Source organism: Opisthorchis viverrini, assembly GCF_000715545.1.
Source record: "Opisthorchis viverrini unplaced genomic scaffold opera_v5_77, whole genome shotgun sequence".
NCBI classification, from domain to species: domain Eukaryota; kingdom Metazoa; phylum Platyhelminthes; class Trematoda; order Opisthorchiida; family Opisthorchiidae; genus Opisthorchis; species Opisthorchis viverrini.
This window is the reverse complement of record NW_008751733.1, coordinates 850,176-868,570: the sequence shown is the minus strand read 5'-3', so window position 1 is coordinate 868,570 and position 18,395 is coordinate 850,176. Positions and strand designations below refer to the sequence as shown.

Below are 18,395 nucleotides of genomic sequence, written 5' to 3'. Positions count from 1 at the left end.
CGCGGTAGAACCATCTGCGTCTAACGAGAGCGATTAGGGTTATCGGTCAATTAAGGGGCGAGATGGCTCAAGTGATTGGAGCGTGAATTTACTGACCGGAAGGTCCGTGGTTTGAACCTGACCCCCGTCTCATGACTTCCTCTGTCTAGGCTTGGGCAACCCGGCAGTATCCCAGCCCTCGTGATTCCCCCGGGTAGCATGGCAGCTAAGCACCGGAAGGGTGTTACAGCTGAACGATTTTTTAATCGGTCAATTAAAGCACTCGGTGTTCACAAGACGGTATTCAGGATTTCAACGTATAACTCGCTGTTGACTCCAACCTGTAAACGTTTTGTGTATGTACAGATTGACCGCAAACTGTCTCAGTGTGAAGCGAACAACTACATCTATACCGGTTCATGCCAGTGATAAATTTTATACTTCCAAATAAAAAGTAGATCACATTAGAAGGCGCGCTTCCTGTGGAGTTATCCAGTTCCAATACCGTGCTTGTCCTTTGGCTCACATATGTGTACATTCAAGACAACGGTATTCAGGTCTTCTGGACTCCGACCAGCTCACTTCCTCACGTTCTGAACTTCCTGTTTTGTCTTTGATTTCACTGACTCTTTGTGTCAACGATATATCATCGAGGCTACTTTGTAGATCATTATCAAGTGATAATTCGAGGAAAACCCTACAAAAGATGTTATACGACCCAACGAGGTCGCCTATGTACTGGTATGTGCTATATGTTCTGTTTAATAGAGATGTCTTATGAAGCATGAAAGATTAAGTTTCATAAACCGGACGACAATATGCTAATACAACATGAAATACGCCCATTGTGCGCCAGGATTTACAAGAATTGTCCTTACAGATATTGAGCGGCCATATGCGGAACACTTGTCGCAATAAAATTGCATAGGCGTACCAGCCGTGTTAGAGTATATACAACACGCCACTTTTTGCCTGCTAAGAACAACTACACTCCTACACTAAATAAGCATATTTATCCTATAGGGTTTACAGCGCCGTCCCTTGGCTTCCATGACAAGCAGAGTTAAACACAATCATCCGTTTTGTGAAACAAGTGACAGTAAGCGACAGCGACACGATCAAGGGGGCAAACAGGGACGAGGCCCTACGGCCAACATATTAGCAAATTCTACATTACCAGAAACAATAAGGGCTCCATAACAGTAGTCAATAAATGGGGCCACCTCTAGGACACTACCTCACCGACAGCGACCTCGTGCAACACTCTGTCGGACGCAATTCCTCATCTGGTGTGTCCGCTTTCCAGCAAATTCCAGAACTACTAATAAGTTGAATATTCTTGGTGCCAAAGGTGGTAGCAAATTCTGTGAAGCCATTTACCTCCGTTTAACCGTGATTGTCTAGCGTAAACCGAGGTCAGCAGGGACGGGAAAAATTTGATAGTATCAACTGGAGTCTAATTAGTCCACGAAACCTTGCATATTCGCAAGGCACCGGCAGATCGGCTGGAGTTTATAGCGTCAATCGATTTCTGCTGAAAAGCTCCCCACTGAGGAAGAGCTTACATAGGTTGTTGATTCTGATTCCAGATTAGTTGAAGTTCCAAAGGTCAGATTTACAGTCAGCAGCTCTAACATGTCACGAGAATATCGACGCACCTGTATCGTGTAATATTGATCATTTTCATGGTAATACTGATATGACAGCAACTACAGTTTATAATCATTACTTCGATGTCGAGCGATCATGCTAAAATAGTAGCAGTCCTATATGAGCTGTCGGCAGATGGGTCAGTCAAGAGTCGTACCCAAGTTGGAATAACGAAATGGGTGGGTGCAAGAACCCGAATAATCTACGGGTAGTTGTGGGCATTTGTGTTCACAACAATGTGGCTTGAGCGGTTTTCCTACAGTCCTTGCGCGACTGTAGGGCGAGCTCTCTCCAAAGACGAGATGTAGCAGTCTCAGAGTTTCGCTGTAACTAGTGTACATTGTTCGCCGTTATTGGTTTCCTATACCAAACATCTGAGGCAAGCGTGCAACTGTCGCACCAACGAGCACCGGACGTACGTAAATTACCATGTTTTAGGCGAATATCACTCTTGAGCGATATGATTGCCATCCATTGTCTGGTTGGTATCCACCACATCATGCTGCATCAAGGCCCAGAGCCTTAAGTTGGTCATACCTATCATGGATTAGACAGGCCCTGGAAGCTAGCTCAGAATTTATCCACCGCTCGAGCGCTAACTGGGCTTCAGATGCGAGAAGATTCACTTACGCCTGTCTAGACGACAGAGCACTTCTCCCCGCTGGCCAGTACACTTTAAAACGCAATGGAACTCATTACTGGCGCTAACGGGAGACTCGCAACTAAAGCCAATACACGACCGGTAAAAGCAAATTCATGAATCACCGAGTTGTTTTTGGCCAGGTTTCCTGGACATTACCAGATTCAACCGAACGAAGATGCTGATGATTTACACTGTCTTTCTGTATTTGCTTAATCGCAAAACATTGAGAAACGAAATATAGAAACTAGGCTTGTAATTTTCATGATCTGGTCACGCTGTAGGTTACCTGGTCCGGACGCTTTAGAGTGTGCTGTCGTAGCCTCATTTACGCTTCCACTTTGTCTCACGTTCCGCAGCTACAGACCTCACAATTCCGTTCAGCGGTTAAGACGCGATCCTACTGGCCGGAAAGTCTTTTGTCTGGGCTCAACCACAGCATCTCGACTGCTCCTGTCGAGACTGGGGCAACCTGACGGTGTTTTAGCTCTCGTGCTTGCTTCGGGTGGTACGGCAGCTACGCAAAGGTTAAATACAGCTGAGCTACTACTATTGTAACGGTGATACTACTGATGGGGGCACGCGAGTAGTATATGTTGTTCGTAGAATTTCGCTTTGCGTCAATTGAAAAAGGGAGATCTGTTGCGGAATTCGTGGAGCCACTTTGTAACGTTTGCTTGGATTTGACCGACGAATGAGTGGAGTCAGTGAATCTCCAGGAAAGTTCAAGAAGACTCGTTCGGGAGAAGATCGGTGTCTAGTTTTCTTAACTAAGATGCAGATTAGAGTCTTGCTTCCCTGTTCAATGGTCTGTAACCGGTCAGTTGGCATTTCCGAATAAATAACTCCGCGGCGAAGGCCTCCTTCCTCTCATTATTACTATTGTTTCTATGGGCGGCATCATAAATTGGGCATTGTTGAAGGTCGCTCGATCTTTATCGACCAGACAGAGGACACGGTCAGGCGTGAGGCCTCCTTTTGCTGTTTTCCCCACCGCCTGAAATTCCTACACTATCCATAAACTTTGTAATGTACTACTCATAAGGTTGCTGAAAATCCGTCGACAGCCCACGACCGGTTTCGCCTTTTTTAGGACTCACCAGGTAGGCGCTGCGTTACAGGTGAGTCGAAAAACCAAATTAGTTTGCAAATGAGCGTATATTCACCGATTATCGATAAGACTTAAAAATCAGAACGTTTGGATGTTATCTTCTAACATGTTTCATTAATCTACAGATGATTGGTGCGAGTGTTCGGAATAGAGAGAGAGAAACGAAGAAACCTAGATAGGTATCCAACTATCCTATCAGACCCATGGTGGTCTTTATGCTTATGCAGTGGGTCTTTACCAGCCTGTGCTCTATTCCACTTGACACTACATTCTAAGGATTTTATCGAAATGTATTACACAATTTATTCTTGGTGTCGTGAGGAGATTTGGACTATTCAGTTGAGGTTTTATCCGGCAAGTGAAACCCATTTATGCTGAAAAACGAAGGAATACTGTGCAGCTGTTTCATTCTAATAGGAAGTCTTCAGTAGTGCGCACCTCACGAAGCTCCACAAAATCTCGGACCGTTGACCCCCAGCTAGTAGCTCAAACGCTTGGTCGTTCGGCGCAGACTGGCTTCACCTACAACACGATACTGAAAACCCGGATTTCCTCACACTACCAACAATCTATAAGTAGCACAGAGAAAGAGTAATTCCAGGAAACCAGTGAAGCTTCCATTTCAGACGTCGTCACCGGAGAGCCAGTCAACGTGCGACCATGCGATCTGTTCTCTAGGATTGAAAGATACAGCTCATCAGCTATCCGGGTGCTGACATCTGATGTGAATGTGAATATCCATAATTTAAGTTTGGTAATTTTGACGACTAGGCCTACAATGACATTGATGATTAGATGTGGTATGTGTACATCAAGTCGTGTATAACGACATCTGTCACCATTGAGCAAACCGAAGAAATGTCGCACTCATTGCCTACTCAAAACAATCTGAAGACTGCATACCGTAAGAGGTGTGCCAATTTAAGTGGCATGAACCCGGATTGATCAATTTTGTCACGTTCCGCCGCTATTTACTTTAGAATCAGTTACAACACAGACCAACAGTCCAAGTTTCCCTCGGAGCCGCATACATCTACCCTCGGACGTCCAACCACATGTGAGTTAAGCTATCGTTCATTGTGCTAGCAAGGTGCGTTCACCGTTCTAGGTTTCTGGAATGCCTTACACATAATGTATCCAGAGTGTCGACATACAATTGACGTGCCTAATATTTCGCGTATGAGTTGAGCTGATGTTCTTCCTTATGCAAGTCAATTTGTATCGTGTCAGACGAGTTATGAAACAATCTATCATTACACGAAATTTTTCGCGATTGTCGTGCAGACCAGGACGTATGTGAAAAGTTAACACTCAATGGCGAACTGAAATGCTGTTGACCTGAGACACCGCGGATCATTAAGGCTATATTTCAATTGGGCATACAGCACATTCCCAACAGGACGGATATTCCAAATACGGAGGCGTTTTTCCTTGATGGAACACCTTGTAACACATTCCCTATTAGAACTTCGAAAAAATCATACCAATTCGCCGTACTGTGGACAGAACACCCTGAGCATGTGGACCATCATAGTCACACTAGAGAATGGTCCTAGGCTAATGCCATTCGACGACAACGTAGCTGCGGTTTCGCCCTGATCTTGACTTATCCAATGAGCGTAGCACGTGGATCTCAGAACAGGACGTCGAAACAAGGATTTTTGATGGAAGGTCGATAAAGTGGAAGATCCATCAATCGGATGGGGTGAGGTCCTACCAGCATCACCAACCGTAAGCTTAAAAACGCCATTTTCGGTAATGTGAAAAGAATAACCATACCCTAAAACTCATGGGATTAAAATTCCCACCTTAACCACACGACAGACAAATTACTCCAGGGCACTTGGCAAAGTAAGTATGCATAAATTGAGCCGGATGCTGTTTCGTCAAATAAAAGTAAAACAACTTGCAGGAGTCCATAGTACATGATCAAAGGATGTCCGTAAGCGGCGACTTTATGCGGAAGCGGGTAGGCTCGAGTATACTTGGGGTAATCCTGGCCAAGATATAAATTACAGTGGTAGATGATATACCCATTCTCGTACGCGAATACGGCTCGAAATATCACTGTCATGGCTCATATTGTGACAATCCAAGAGAGAACGTCACACCCAAAGTTTATCCAGAAGTCGAAACGAAGCTTGGTTGTTCAACTATTAAAGGAGTCTGAAGGACAGGGCAATCTTAGTCATCACTTCCAAACGATGCATGTAATTGTGCATTCGATAAAACTACTGATCCAGACTGGTTGATACGAAAGCACATTAGAGTACATGAAACAAGGAGGGAGGCAAACACGTGAATGGAAAGCCACAAAAACAGATTGAGGGAACAGGACGGAGGCAGAATAAATAACACACGAAAACCGAGAGTTCACAGAAGAGTAAAAGCTACTGACAAGAGAAAATGTGGACAGGAAATCGATCACAACTAGAGATTGCATTCGAGAACTAGCGGCCAACATGGCTGTACAGTCGGATGAAAAAACAGGCCAGAGCGTGTAAAAAAACGCTTACGGGTTAGCTACAAAGCAACAAACTTGAAGACGATCAACATGGCTGGAAAAATCGCCCAGTTGAGAGAAAGCAAATGAAAAGAACGACACATACGAATGATAAATGTTTTCGAATTGCGACTCCTGTTGGTCAAAATCACGGGTTAGCTAAAAATGCGGACCTGGTTGCGGTGACACTGATGATAAGTATAGTACCCATACTGATAATAGTAATAAACAAAAATGATAATATACGTCCGAAAGAATAGAAAAAGTGAATGAGGGAAAAAGAAAATACAAATCAGATCAGGGGTGTATGAAGTACACGAACATTATGGGTAGAGGTCCGTAGGCGTACATATAAACTGATCGGTAGAAACAAATGGCCAAGGAACGGTTTCAGATAAATAACAGTATGCAACTATGCCGAAGGACGTGCATATCGTAAGTAAAAGAAGTACATATCATCGAAATGACTCCATAGTATGTGAATACCATGTTATTGCCTCAACCGCATTCACAGATACACTAAACAAGAATCGTTCATATCTCTGGTGTGTACTTGTATTAAGAGTGGGATTATAGCGGTGCTGGTAATCAGTAGTAAAATTAGTACCGAAAGACGACTAGGTGCAAACAGATGCACAGTGCCTCGATGTAAAGGGGCTAAGACGGAGACTTGAGACGCCGGAAACAACAGATGGGTTCAGACCAAATGAGCAAAGGGAAGGGGGTTAATTGCGCGCCGAATCCTCCAAGTTCGAGCGCGGGGCATACAATCACATACACACCGGAAAAGGATGAGGCGCTCTCACCACAAGCTTCCACGATATGAACAAAGACAACCAGAACCGACGGATAACCGGAACCGTAGTGCTCACGATGATAAGTGATACTGGAAAGGGTCCGGGTCTCCGAAATGATTATCGTTTGTACATGTGCTGCTGTTGTTGTTGCGATTGTGGCTGTGGTCCAGGATGGTATCCAGGGATTGAAGCAGTGCTTCCAACCGTCGGCCCAGTGACAGCACGCCAGTCACCGGGAAGTAGACCATTGGCTGGCTGATGTAAACTTGCACTGCCGTTGGTTGGGACCCCTGTAGAAGACAAACCATAACCTCCGGAAGATCGATAAAGTGCGTCGTCGAGTTTCAGATTACCTGGACAACACAAATGAAATTCACAAGCGATTTCAACCACAAATAACCACCATTAAATGAAAGCGTAAAGCTTCGCTGTCATACAATCAAGCCCTCTGTAGGTATGTAATAAAGCGAAATTGGAGGGGTGGTAACCAGCGACAAACACTTAGGATGCCTGAACTCAGGCGCGAAATCCGGCTATAAATTGACGTGGACGCTAGTGAATTCGGTTTACTTTCATACCTTGCACCATACTGAGTCGAGTTCACGGTTGAGTTTATGGAATGCGTCCCTGAGACGCGGAACAAGGATCATGACTCAAATGAGATCCATCACCTCCTAGAAGAGTGCCCACAACCCGACCAAGAAAAGTTGGATTCAGAGAGCTGTTAGCTTTTGATGTCATTAAAATCCGGCCTCAAAATCCAGATATGTGCCGAAAAGCTTACACGAATATGAAACTGGATCGATCAACAATCAGTTCACCTTCACAAATGACGATGACGTAATCTGTTTCGCTGGATAAATCTGTTGATAACTTTGAACCATTTAACCAAAAACCGTAATGCAAAACACAAGTGGATGCTTTCATACCGCTCCGTAGTGTCTTATCATCACAACAATCAACAAAATCAAATACACCTTTGAGATCAAAGGACACCAGCAACATGTCGTCCGTACGTATGGTAGTACTCGCAATGTAGTGTGAAGATATGATCATGCAATCCACGAACGAGAATAGAAGGACGCAAAACGGAAACATAATTTACACTCACCAGGATCGCCAGGACCAGGACCAGAAGTCCAATGTGGAACTGAGCCAGACCCACCGATACCAAATGCTGCGGCCATTGCTGCCATTGTAGCACCGTTCTGATGAGGATGTGCTGCCCCTGAGTGATCACTGAGGAAACCACTTTGCATGTTGTTTGAACCAGTCCCTCCTTGTTGGACGGAATTGGCAGCTTGAATCGACATGGCACCAGGGTTGGATCCGTTCCAGTTTGCTGAACCTGACCCCGGAGTAGTAGCGGAGACCTGATTCCAATCGGTCGCCCCGGCCGGAGCAGGAGGAAGACCGGATCCCATTGGGAGCTGAGTCAGTTGACAAAGAGCGGCATTAGCTGCTGCTGCTGGATGGTTCCAGTTGTCCAGTGAACTAACGAGGTCGCCCGGGTTCGGAGTAGAGTTCACACCCGAAGTCAAAGCGGCAAAACACATTGAATCCCAGGTTGGACGTGTTTTTCGCTGCTGTTGCTGTAAGCTGTACAAAGAAACTTCATCTCCCAAACCTTTGAACGGAATGGTGGAAAAGCGAAATTGACGTCATTCTTCGACAGATTGCAAGGCTAAATACTTCAGCACCTCTCAGCAGGAAAATAAAGTGTGACCAGAATAGGCACCAGTGATACTACCTTGGAAATACGACATGCTAGCATATGATACGACGAATCCATTGATAATGAATAAACTCTATACATTTTATATGTTAAAACGTACACACAGAGAACAGAGAGGAACATCCGAATAAGTTGGTACACACGGACCAGAAGAAACCGAAGAAGACACATTCATGAGAAGGGCACTGAATCGGTGTAAATGTCTGAAAATCTAATATGTGAACAACCGACCAATATACCCGTCTGGATATTTGCAACCCATTTGGGTCAACGATAAAGACGTTTGATATACATACGGAATGCTCGCAACACGAGGTTTTTGGAGTGAATAAACAGAGAGAAGTCAGTGGAAATAAATGAATAATAAAAAGTCGTTCGGCTGTAATATCCTTTCCGTGCATAGCTTCCATGCCACCTGAAGGAAGCCCGACGGCTGAGATGCTGCCAGGTTGTGCAGGCCTAAACGGAAGCAGTTAACATAAGGTTCGAACCACGGAGTTTCTGATCAGCAAGTTCGCCAGCTGAGCTATCTCGAGCTCATCAGAAGTAAAAGTATTCATATACTTCAAGTTCCTCAGGTTCTCCGGTGGGGAGTCCCTCCTCCGAACCTTTGAAGCACAGGGTGATTGAGTAAGGGAGGTTCAAGCTACACTCCAGACGAGTCTCCGGTCAAACTGGTATGCAAATGTGTATTTCGATGATGATTAATTTTAACTTTAAAAACTCACGACTGGTCGAAAGGAGACCACCAAACTGTGTTTCGCACTAAAAAAAGAACCACGTAAGATTGTACACCCAAAAAGGAATGACTTAAAGTTGGGAATGATAGCCAACTATGTGCGCGTCCAAGACTAGAGGTTGTAACTGCGTTTCAATGGGTGACGTGACTGATCCCAATGTGAAGAACCCAAGTGAGGGCAGAATGCCCCGTGTGAGCAAGCCCATACCTTCGAATCAGTTCAGTCCATTCAAAAATGTCACGCGAAAGAGATTGTTTCCAAAAGAAGTAAAACAGTTGAAAGCCACGGCTTTGAAATTCTATTGTTAAATAGTTTTCCCCAAAACTGTTTTTGTTCTGAGGTTCGAAGAACATATGACAACACAATACCAATAAACACAGCAATAACACAACTGCTGTCAGCTAAGTTGTACTTACCCCGGTTATTGAGCGCAGGGCCCGTTACGTGGGGGCCCCATCCAGATGGCACCCAACCATTGGTAGAGTTGCCCTGCTGATCAGTCCAACCGAGTCCAGGGTTTGGACCTAAGCTTGGCATGTGTGAGGCCGGTCCACCAACTGACTGTGAGCCATGGTGGTTGCTGGCGGCCGAGCCACCACCACCATTCCATCCAACAGTTTGTGACCAAGGAGGTTGTGGTCCTGGGGGACCGCTCGTAGGGTTCCAACTACCAGTAGTTCCAACACCTGACCATTGATTCCAGGGGGAAACTGTCGAAAAAAGGGCGAAAAATTCATTACGATTATCAATGACGTTGTACTCAGTTATGACCCAAGAACAGCGATGTTTTCCGAAAGCGTACCGAAACTAAACAAGAAAAGCTTCGCGAAACGGCACTAGATGCACTCACCATCAAAATGGATACGAACAAATCAGTCATCTAAAATGATGCCCAACTGCCATCTAGGTATGAGGAATACGCTACTAAATGCAAATAGAAAGGGAAGTAGGGACTTTGCGTGTAAAAGTTACATGTCCTGAAAGGAAATAATCAAAAACGGTACCGAAATATATTTGAGCATCAAGTGGGTGAGATCAGTGAAGTCGGTTCCGTATGCTTTGCGAGGCTGACTTGACATAACCCCAGTGCACAAGTGGCGAACTTGAGCTAAGCAGTCTAGATAGAAAGAACTACCAGGACAGATTACGTGACAATTGCAAGGGGGATCGCACTGACCATGGGCGTAAAGATCAAGTAGCAATCAGTTCGACCGTAGCCACGGTAACATATCACGCTCTGTCCACCGTGAACCATCAGTTAACAACAGCTTGGAACGGATAGCAAAGCCGAATTTAGCGCAGAATGGCTTAGCGTCCGTACCACATGTCCCAACGACCATTACCTGATTGTGATTCTTTACGCTTATGCACCATTTCTCCACGTATTTGCAGCAGCCACTTAGTTCTTGTAACACCACCGGGATACCGAACGTTTGAAGGTGTTTGAGTTGCTCCTATTGGAGGGATCAAGTTTCGCAACAGCAAGGTAAGGTCGCTCCTACAGTTGCCTTGTATGCACTTCTAAGTCGCTTCAGCAAAATTCGTCTCTGGCACTGAAATGACGCAAGTTAGTGAACGCTGTCCCTGTCTTGGCAATGTATATAACCACGGTTCATGTGCAAAATTCGACGAAGCCAAGATCCTTATTCTGAAGTTTCAAAGTGCAGGATTGAAAAGTCTGGAAGCTTTACACTTTGGAGGTGTAAAACACAAGGCTAAGCACGAAATTACTTTCATGCGTGCAATCGTTACGCATTGTGAACAGCTGGACACCGTGAAATGCGGTAGATACAGCTATAATGCATATTCTCGTCAGTTATTAATTCTCCCCTCTTGAGGACTACACACGAAATGTATGAAACGGACGGCTACTAATGCTATCCAACTGTTGCACATTGCGAAGATTATACAGACGCAGTGTCAGCGTCCACCTGATTTTCAACCTGGAGGCGGATAAGTGAGATCAGTCATGGTTATCTAATAAACCTCTCGATGATACCTTATTACTCAAACAGAAGAAAAACAACACCAGGGTGAGAAATTCAAGAAACTTCATCTCAACATACTACAAGAACTGTCATACCTAGAAAAAATCACTTAACCCACAAGAGTTCACACTACCTAACAGAAGGGTCCAATATCAACTGGTCAGGGTTCCTAAACATCCAGCAGTAAAACAAGGACGCCCACATTGGTATCACTCTGAAAGCAAACGCAGTGTTCGCGGAGAGCTCAAACCAGAGCTACAGGCTCTGGTTGGCTCAGCTGAACTCCGGTTAAGAAAGCCCACCATATGATGATGACTTTCGCACAACTGCACTGGGCAACCACATACACCGGTCCGATGGTAAGCTGTTTCTGTTAACTAGTGGAAGTACCTCCGCAGGCCTGACCGTCTCGCTTCGCTGAAAACACGGGCTAAAACCAGTCTACGGACTTGCCTGTTGTATGGAACTTTTCTGATGGACACACACACAATAGGCAATGCTGAGTACGGATTGTGCTGAGCTGTACGTGCAACCGACCGAACTCCCTTTATCGCATGTAAATATGAGGGATAGCCGAAGGGTGAACAGGAAGAGCCGATAGCATTACCAACAGGTGGCTGTTGACTGTCAATTCTTGCGATGATAAACACTTAAGGTCTATTCTATGTGAAAGGTCGCCTGGTGGCTGGAAACGCCCTAAGACACTACAACCGGCTAGTGACAAGCACTATCCGGCTTGGTCTGTACGAAGATGGTCACAGAATATCACCTTTAGCACCGTCGTATGCTCAATACCCTGGAAATTCGAAATTATTAGCGCGGTCCATTATCGCAAAGTAGATAAAATATCCAAAACAATACAAATGCAAATGGAAAAACGAAGGAAACAATGAAGACAGACCCGACAACTGACAGTAGCAACAGCATGTCACAGTCAACTGTAACGATGAAAAGCGGCAATGACTTCTCATCGGTTTAAAAAAACACTACATAGGACGCAATCCCGTGAGCTTACATGTTCCTCCAAAAGTGTGGTTCATTGCCGTCTGATTATCTTGTTCTGGTGAGTTTAGTCCAAACAGTCAAATGGTGAAAAGGAACGAGGAAGACACCTCAGACGTTCAAGTAGTCAGATATACAACGAACAACTGTGCACAGCAGCTAGTCAGATTGAGAATGATTAACCATAGGAATCTTATGAAATATTCACTAACTTGTAAGTAATTCTTGCTCAATCTACGCATGAAATTTCTTCATATCAAAGCCGCCCGAGTTCAACAAACCCAAGGATAACTGTTTTATGGTGATAGCAAATCTCAACAATTAAAAAGATCAACTGCTGCTATAAGATTGAAGTCGATGGACCTGCACAGTCATCGTTTGAGCTATTGAACAAGAAAGCCTTGTTTTGACCCTCGTTCGGGTTATTCGATTGATGCCGAAACATTGTCATATTCCAGCTGCATTTCTTCCCTCAGGACCATCATCATCATAAACAGCAACAAAACAGTGTTAACACTGCGGTACGACCGTGGGTGGTTGGATGTACCTGTGTACGAGTATTTGAAAAAGTGGGTGGGTGGAACTTGAAGCAAAGGGAAACCAACATACATGCATGCCGTTGCTGATACTCGACGTAGGATAGTGTGCCTGTACAATTCCTTCCTTGCTGGAATCCTGTTCACGGCTATCAGGCTATCCATTCATTTGCTGTTGTCGGGCGACGCAAAATAAACGAGAATCAACCTGATACCCGTGTGATTATGACGTCAAATGCAAGCGTGCTTCTGAAGAAGACTTCATCGAGTTACACCTGTCAATCCGGACGATCTGTTTTACCGAACGAAAGCGACTGAATTCGTTAATCACCGAATGAAGACTTAATTTTTACTTCTAAAGAAAGAGCTTTACAAAACCAGTAAGTTGGTGGCCTCTGATGAAGGTGTGTCCACGTGCTCCTGAAGCCATTAGGGGTTCCAACAACTGAGCGAGGCTGCTATTCAAAGTATTCTTCCAAAATATCGAGGTACTCTTATTTCCTGGATATGAAGACGCCGTTTTGTTGTCGATTGAGGTCTGTTCCACATACCAGTATGGACCGATCTCGTCCACTACTAGTGCTTCGCGCCTCTTGTCTTTTCATACATCTGGGATCATCAAAAAATCACACCCAGGGCGAACACTTGTTTTGCACCAGATGAAACGTTTTCGTGTCTCAAGTAAGGCAGAACTATCTGGCGATGTGCTTCGACGTACCTAGCGGTAGGATGGGGCCCTCAACAGCTTTTAGGGCTGCAGAGAACGAATTCCAACAAAAGTCGGTATTAGATGATGGGTCGCTTGAACTGTAATGCAGTGGATGGTTTTGCTGCATTTTTCCTCACATCAGCACCCAAGAGCTTCTCAACGGCCTGTCGGAATGTGCGCATTTCGCGTGCCATCAAGAAGAAGAAAAGGGAAAGCGTTCAGCTGTAGCACCCTTCCGGTGCCTAGCTGCCATGCCACCCGAAGGAAGCACGAGGGCTAGGATACTGCCAGGTTGCCCAAGCCTAGACAGGGGAAGTCGAGTGGCGGAGATCGGATTCGAACCACGAACCTTCCGGTCAGTAAATTCGCGCTCTAACCACTTCGACACATTACCTAACATACACTAATCGCATTGAAGGAATTTCTTTGTAAATTTATGATGCGATCAGAGGCAAGTACACTAGGTCCCCCATACAGGTCCTACACCCGTAGGTTTCAAGACAAGCTATCTGTACAAGCAGGTAAACCGACATAAAGGACAATAGCACTATTGAAATCTATGCATAGAACCACCGTTTTCATTGAATCCTGATGGCGCAGCGTGATTAAAACATGTGCTGACAAGTGGAAGGTGCCAGCGTACACCATGCGTTTAATGAACAAGTTTATAGTCAATAGAGTTGCTACCATGGAAAAAAGCTTGACATAATAGGGGTAAAGAAAAGCATTCCAACACTGAATGTGCTTGAAATGCAAGAGGACGAGGGATAGCAACAAAAATGTGTCTGATCGAGATTGTTCGAAACAAATTTATACAAGTCACTAAGAGCTAATAATGATATCTGTTCGCATTCACTATCGGGGACGGCTATACACCGGCACTGGAGATTGGTGCCATACAAGTGTGGAGGAGGTCACCACCATTATCAGTGTAAGAACCACGTACTTGCCGTGCAGTGGTTATAGCTACCCCAGTTTTGACGACCTGAGTAGATGGGTTTGGTAGCGATGGATTAGGGCGGCAGCTGTAATTGGTGTGAAGAGACAAGGTCGTCTGTGAATATTTGATTGAGGGGTTTGAAAGGGTAGCTACGCATTGAATGCGACAGCTTGGATTCATGTACTCCATTGAGCGCGCGACTGGGTCATGTCTGACAATGTCTCTAATCTCGGGGCCCCGGCCCATGGAGACGGTAATGACGAGCGGAAATCAGTTTGCTAGTAGTGGCATTCGTGCTTTGCTGCCGAGTCATTCCTTGACCTCCTTTGGCCTGGGTGCTGTGATCTGGAACTGGCTGGAACTCCATTCGACAAGGTGCCGCTATGACGGGAAAGTCAAAGAGGGACAGTAAGACTGAAAGCGACACCTGGTACAACAAATAACGTGGCGGTCTAGAGGTAGGATCGTGATGTCCCCTGTGGTGGGAGTACGAAAGCAGTAAAGTATTTCCTTCAGGGAAACACGAAGGCCATATCTACGGTAGCAGCGACGCTGTTTCCTTCCAAGATTTAAGTTCACTTGCTCTGTCAAGGTTTGGATGACCTCATAATACTTCAGCCCTCATGCTTCCTTCCAAGTTAGACGAAATCGGGGAGAGCAGATATCCTTGTCCGATATCACTGCTTGTGGGAAAACTCTTGGAGAGCATCCCGTACACTCACGCTCCCGCAAGCATGTGAATGCATATTTGAGTGCAAGCGTGTTAAAAAGAATCAACCAGTCGACAGATTCAAACACACTTTCAAAGCCAAGGAACACCAGGATTGCAGTGCCCATACGCATAAGTTTGCTGTGGCACTTGACAGAGTGTGGTGTGGTCCACACAACCCCTTCCCTACGGGAACGCTGTTTGCTGTTCCCGGGTGGTCTTCGTAAAACGACGTAGAAAGTCCGGTTACAATGAGGGTCAAGCGATTCCTGTGATTGCTATGCTCACTGCGAACACCCTTTTTGAAAATGGGCATCACTACGGACTCACTCCAACTGGTTCGGACGGTCTTTTTCGCTCAGATAGACATGAATTAGATAACAACCGACTAAGAGTTTCACCTCCATCTTTGAACAGAGCAGGTTGGAGTTCATCAGGACCAGCAGCTCGGTGACACTTGACCAGCAAAAAGCATTTAATTATTTCGTAAGCCGTCGGGGGTTTCAATTTCACCGTACAGGACTGCATTACAGGTTGGGAATCAAGCCGAGCAACTGTAGGGGGGCTAGTTGGATTGCTGTTGAATCAAGCGCTCCATTTTTATAAATAAACGAGCTGTTGTTATCTGGGCTTGTGAGCTCGAGAGAGCTCACTGATTAAGGGGGGAGTTTGTTGATCGGAAGGCACGTGGTTCGAACCCGACCTCTGCATCTCGATGCTCCCGCCAAGGCTTGGCCGACCTGGCAGTATCTCAGCCTCGCGCTTCCCTCAGGTGACATGATAGCTGGGTACCGAAAGGGCGCTACAGCTAAACCAGTATACCTATGACTGTTTAGCTCACCAGGGTCTCCGTTAGACCTGTTGCACGTATCAGATGGAGCAGTTTGCGCATAGTCCCGATTTTTTTTATCTCCTCCAATATCTTAGCCGTTCGGGGTTCGCCGAACTTCCTGATCCATACAAATGCCCTTTTTCACCAAACCTGACAGTTCGTCGAGCGGTATCATACTTTGGATCAAAAGGAACATGTCCAACCGAGTAATTTTAGTATTGCTTGAGACACAGTACTTCGGACTAGTTGGCTGAACCACAATCGGAGCGTCCAGTAGCTTGCAAGGTTGCATACAGCACCTTCCCAGTAAGAGCTAACATCAAAAGTCTTGTCCGACAGAGATTTCAGTAGGTGGTTCTGGTTTCACATCAGAGGCCGAGACCTTCTCAATGACCAGGCGATGTGTACGCGTCTTGCGGGCCCCCGAAAAGCGTAATCAAAAGCAGCAACGAACAGTGTGATTCGAATTCACGTAGGTTTCAAAACGAGATACCTATAGCTAACGTCGCCGTCACGAAGAGACAGGACCTTACCGTGGTGTGGCGGTTTGTGTACCTCGGCGACCCATTGAGCTATACTGGGGAGTGTCCGCACGATGCTCAGTCTCTCATACCAGGTTGGTCTATGGGTAGAAGCCCGACGAACACAGTCTCCTGGCCCTCCAGGTTGGGGGTTGGAACATGCATGGCGACGTGTTCCGTAAAAATGGTTATGTACTTGCATTTCCAGCCGAACACCGCTGCCTTGCGGTTAGGCTTTTGAGCCAAAGGCTTTGGTTGAGGACTCTAATCGTCCTTCTGTCTAGGTGTGGGCGCCCTGGCAGTATTCCAGCCTTCGTACAACCATGACATACACAACTACCAATATTCTCATGCCATATCGGCCATCGCGTGGTGCCATCAGCCGGGTCGCCTTACTTGCTGCATACAGCAGGCAGGCGAAAACATGCTACTGCTGATGCCTCCCTTCTAACACTCACGTTTTCCTTCTTTCACCCTCCCCCACCCAAATTCGAATACTTTCTCCGCGGGTCCCAGCTCTAGGACTGACCGTGTTACTCGCCCCGCATCACACTCAGCTGTAGCTTCTGCAAGTCCGAGTTCAGTTACAACCCTAAACACTTCGAAGTCTGTTTTCAAACCCCGAAAGCCTGTCTACTTGGCCAAATTCATTGTTCGCACACTGAAGGAAGCAGGTCAACAGGTGGCTTTTGCACGTACGCTAGATTCCCTCGGTATTGATGTATGTTGTCTGTCAGAAACAAGGACGCAGGACGCAAATACTGTGATCGAACTGATTGCCCCCTGGCTCTGCTCCAGGTTCCGGCTGCGCACCTCTGGTGATGCAGAAGCCACTGCAGGTGGATATGGTGGGGTGGGTATTGTATTGAGTGAACAAGCGGAAGAGTCTCTCCTTGATTGGATACCCTTTGATACCCGACCTAAAGCTGCCACTCCCGACCTAAAGCTGCCACCTTGACGTGGCCGTCGGGCTTCAGTGCTGCAATGATCCCGCGGGCTACACTGGCTGGAACTTCGTTCCACAAGGTGCAACCATGCCAGGAGGGCCAAAGGGGAGCAGCCAGACCAAGAGCAGCGAGACCCCGTACTACGAGTAATCATGCTACGAGGCGGTCTGGGGGTAAAGTCGTACTGTCCTCTGCGACAGGAGTGTGAAGGCAGTAAGGTGTTTCCCCCAGGCGACTAGCATGTCCATATTTATGGAAGCAGCGATGCTGCCTTCCTCCGAGGAAGGACGGGTTAGAATAGGTCGGCCCCAAAAACCGCACACTCCGATCGCCCAACGGTTGACCGTGACCGCCGGCGCATTATCCAATACGGTCGAAATACTTTTAAAACCAAAGAGCCCGGTGCTGCTCAAAAGGCACCTGTTGTGCGCAGCCGCATCAGGAATGAGACAGTAATGCCTTATTCCCTGCGCCCTCGGGTTAGGCCAACTCCCTGCAGCCGAGCAGGTCAGACTGTTGAGTCGTCGACTCCGGGTAGGGTCCCCAAAGAAAACCCTACATTTTTCTACTGCCTCGTGGGTCAGACTTTTTAGTCAGAGGCTAGGGTCAGGGTCCCCGAACACAACCCCACACTCTCCCACTGCCTCGTGGGTCAGGCTTTTCAGTCAGAGGCTAGGGTCAGGGTCCCCGAACAAAACCCTACGTCCTCCCACTGCCTTGTGGGTCAGACTTTTGAGTCAAAGGCTCAACGTGAGGTACCTCAACCAAACCCCCTTCCTCGGCCTGGGCAACCGGGAAGTATCATTTGCCGGCGCATTTCATATCCACCGATGTCCCTCCCTAACCCCTTCCCACCGCACAAGCAAACATCGCTGGGCCATTTGACTGTCAGCCATCTGACCGAAGGGCCTTAGGCTCCTCGCTGCCCACAAACATTAAACAAAATAACACCTTTCTAAATCCACGAGATCCTTTCCACATAGGAGCTTTCAACGTCCGTACTCCATGTCCAATTGGCAAACAGGCAATGCTTGCTGAAACCTTGTACTCCCTTAA

The 18,395-nt window shown here is 46.4% G+C and overlaps 2 protein-coding genes across 2 annotated transcripts in view; one reads left to right on the top strand and one right to left on the bottom strand.

Annotated features, from left to right (window-relative positions):
- Positions 1–5,443: 5,443 nt before the first annotated feature.
- The window catches only part of T265_04579 (hypothetical protein), a gene marked incomplete at both ends in the record, with an annotated part of 23,589 nt that continues 10,637 nt past the window's right edge, over positions 5,444–18,395 (bottom strand). Inside the window, 3 exons of the mRNA XM_009169354.1 lie at positions 5,444–7,033; positions 7,792–8,307; positions 9,572–9,865. Of these exons, the coding sequence (XP_009167618.1) occupies positions 6,798–7,033; positions 7,792–8,307; positions 9,572–9,865 (1,046 nt within the window). The remainder of the gene's footprint in view (positions 7,034–7,791; positions 8,308–9,571; positions 9,866–18,395) is intronic.
- The window catches only part of T265_13541 (hypothetical protein), a gene marked incomplete at both ends in the record, with an annotated part of 22,573 nt that continues 21,093 nt past the window's right edge, over positions 16,916–18,395 (top strand). Inside the window, one exon of the mRNA XM_009169378.1 lies at positions 16,916–17,245. Coding sequence (XP_009167642.1) covers positions 16,916–17,245 — 330 coding nt within the window. The remainder of the gene's footprint in view (positions 17,246–18,395) is intronic.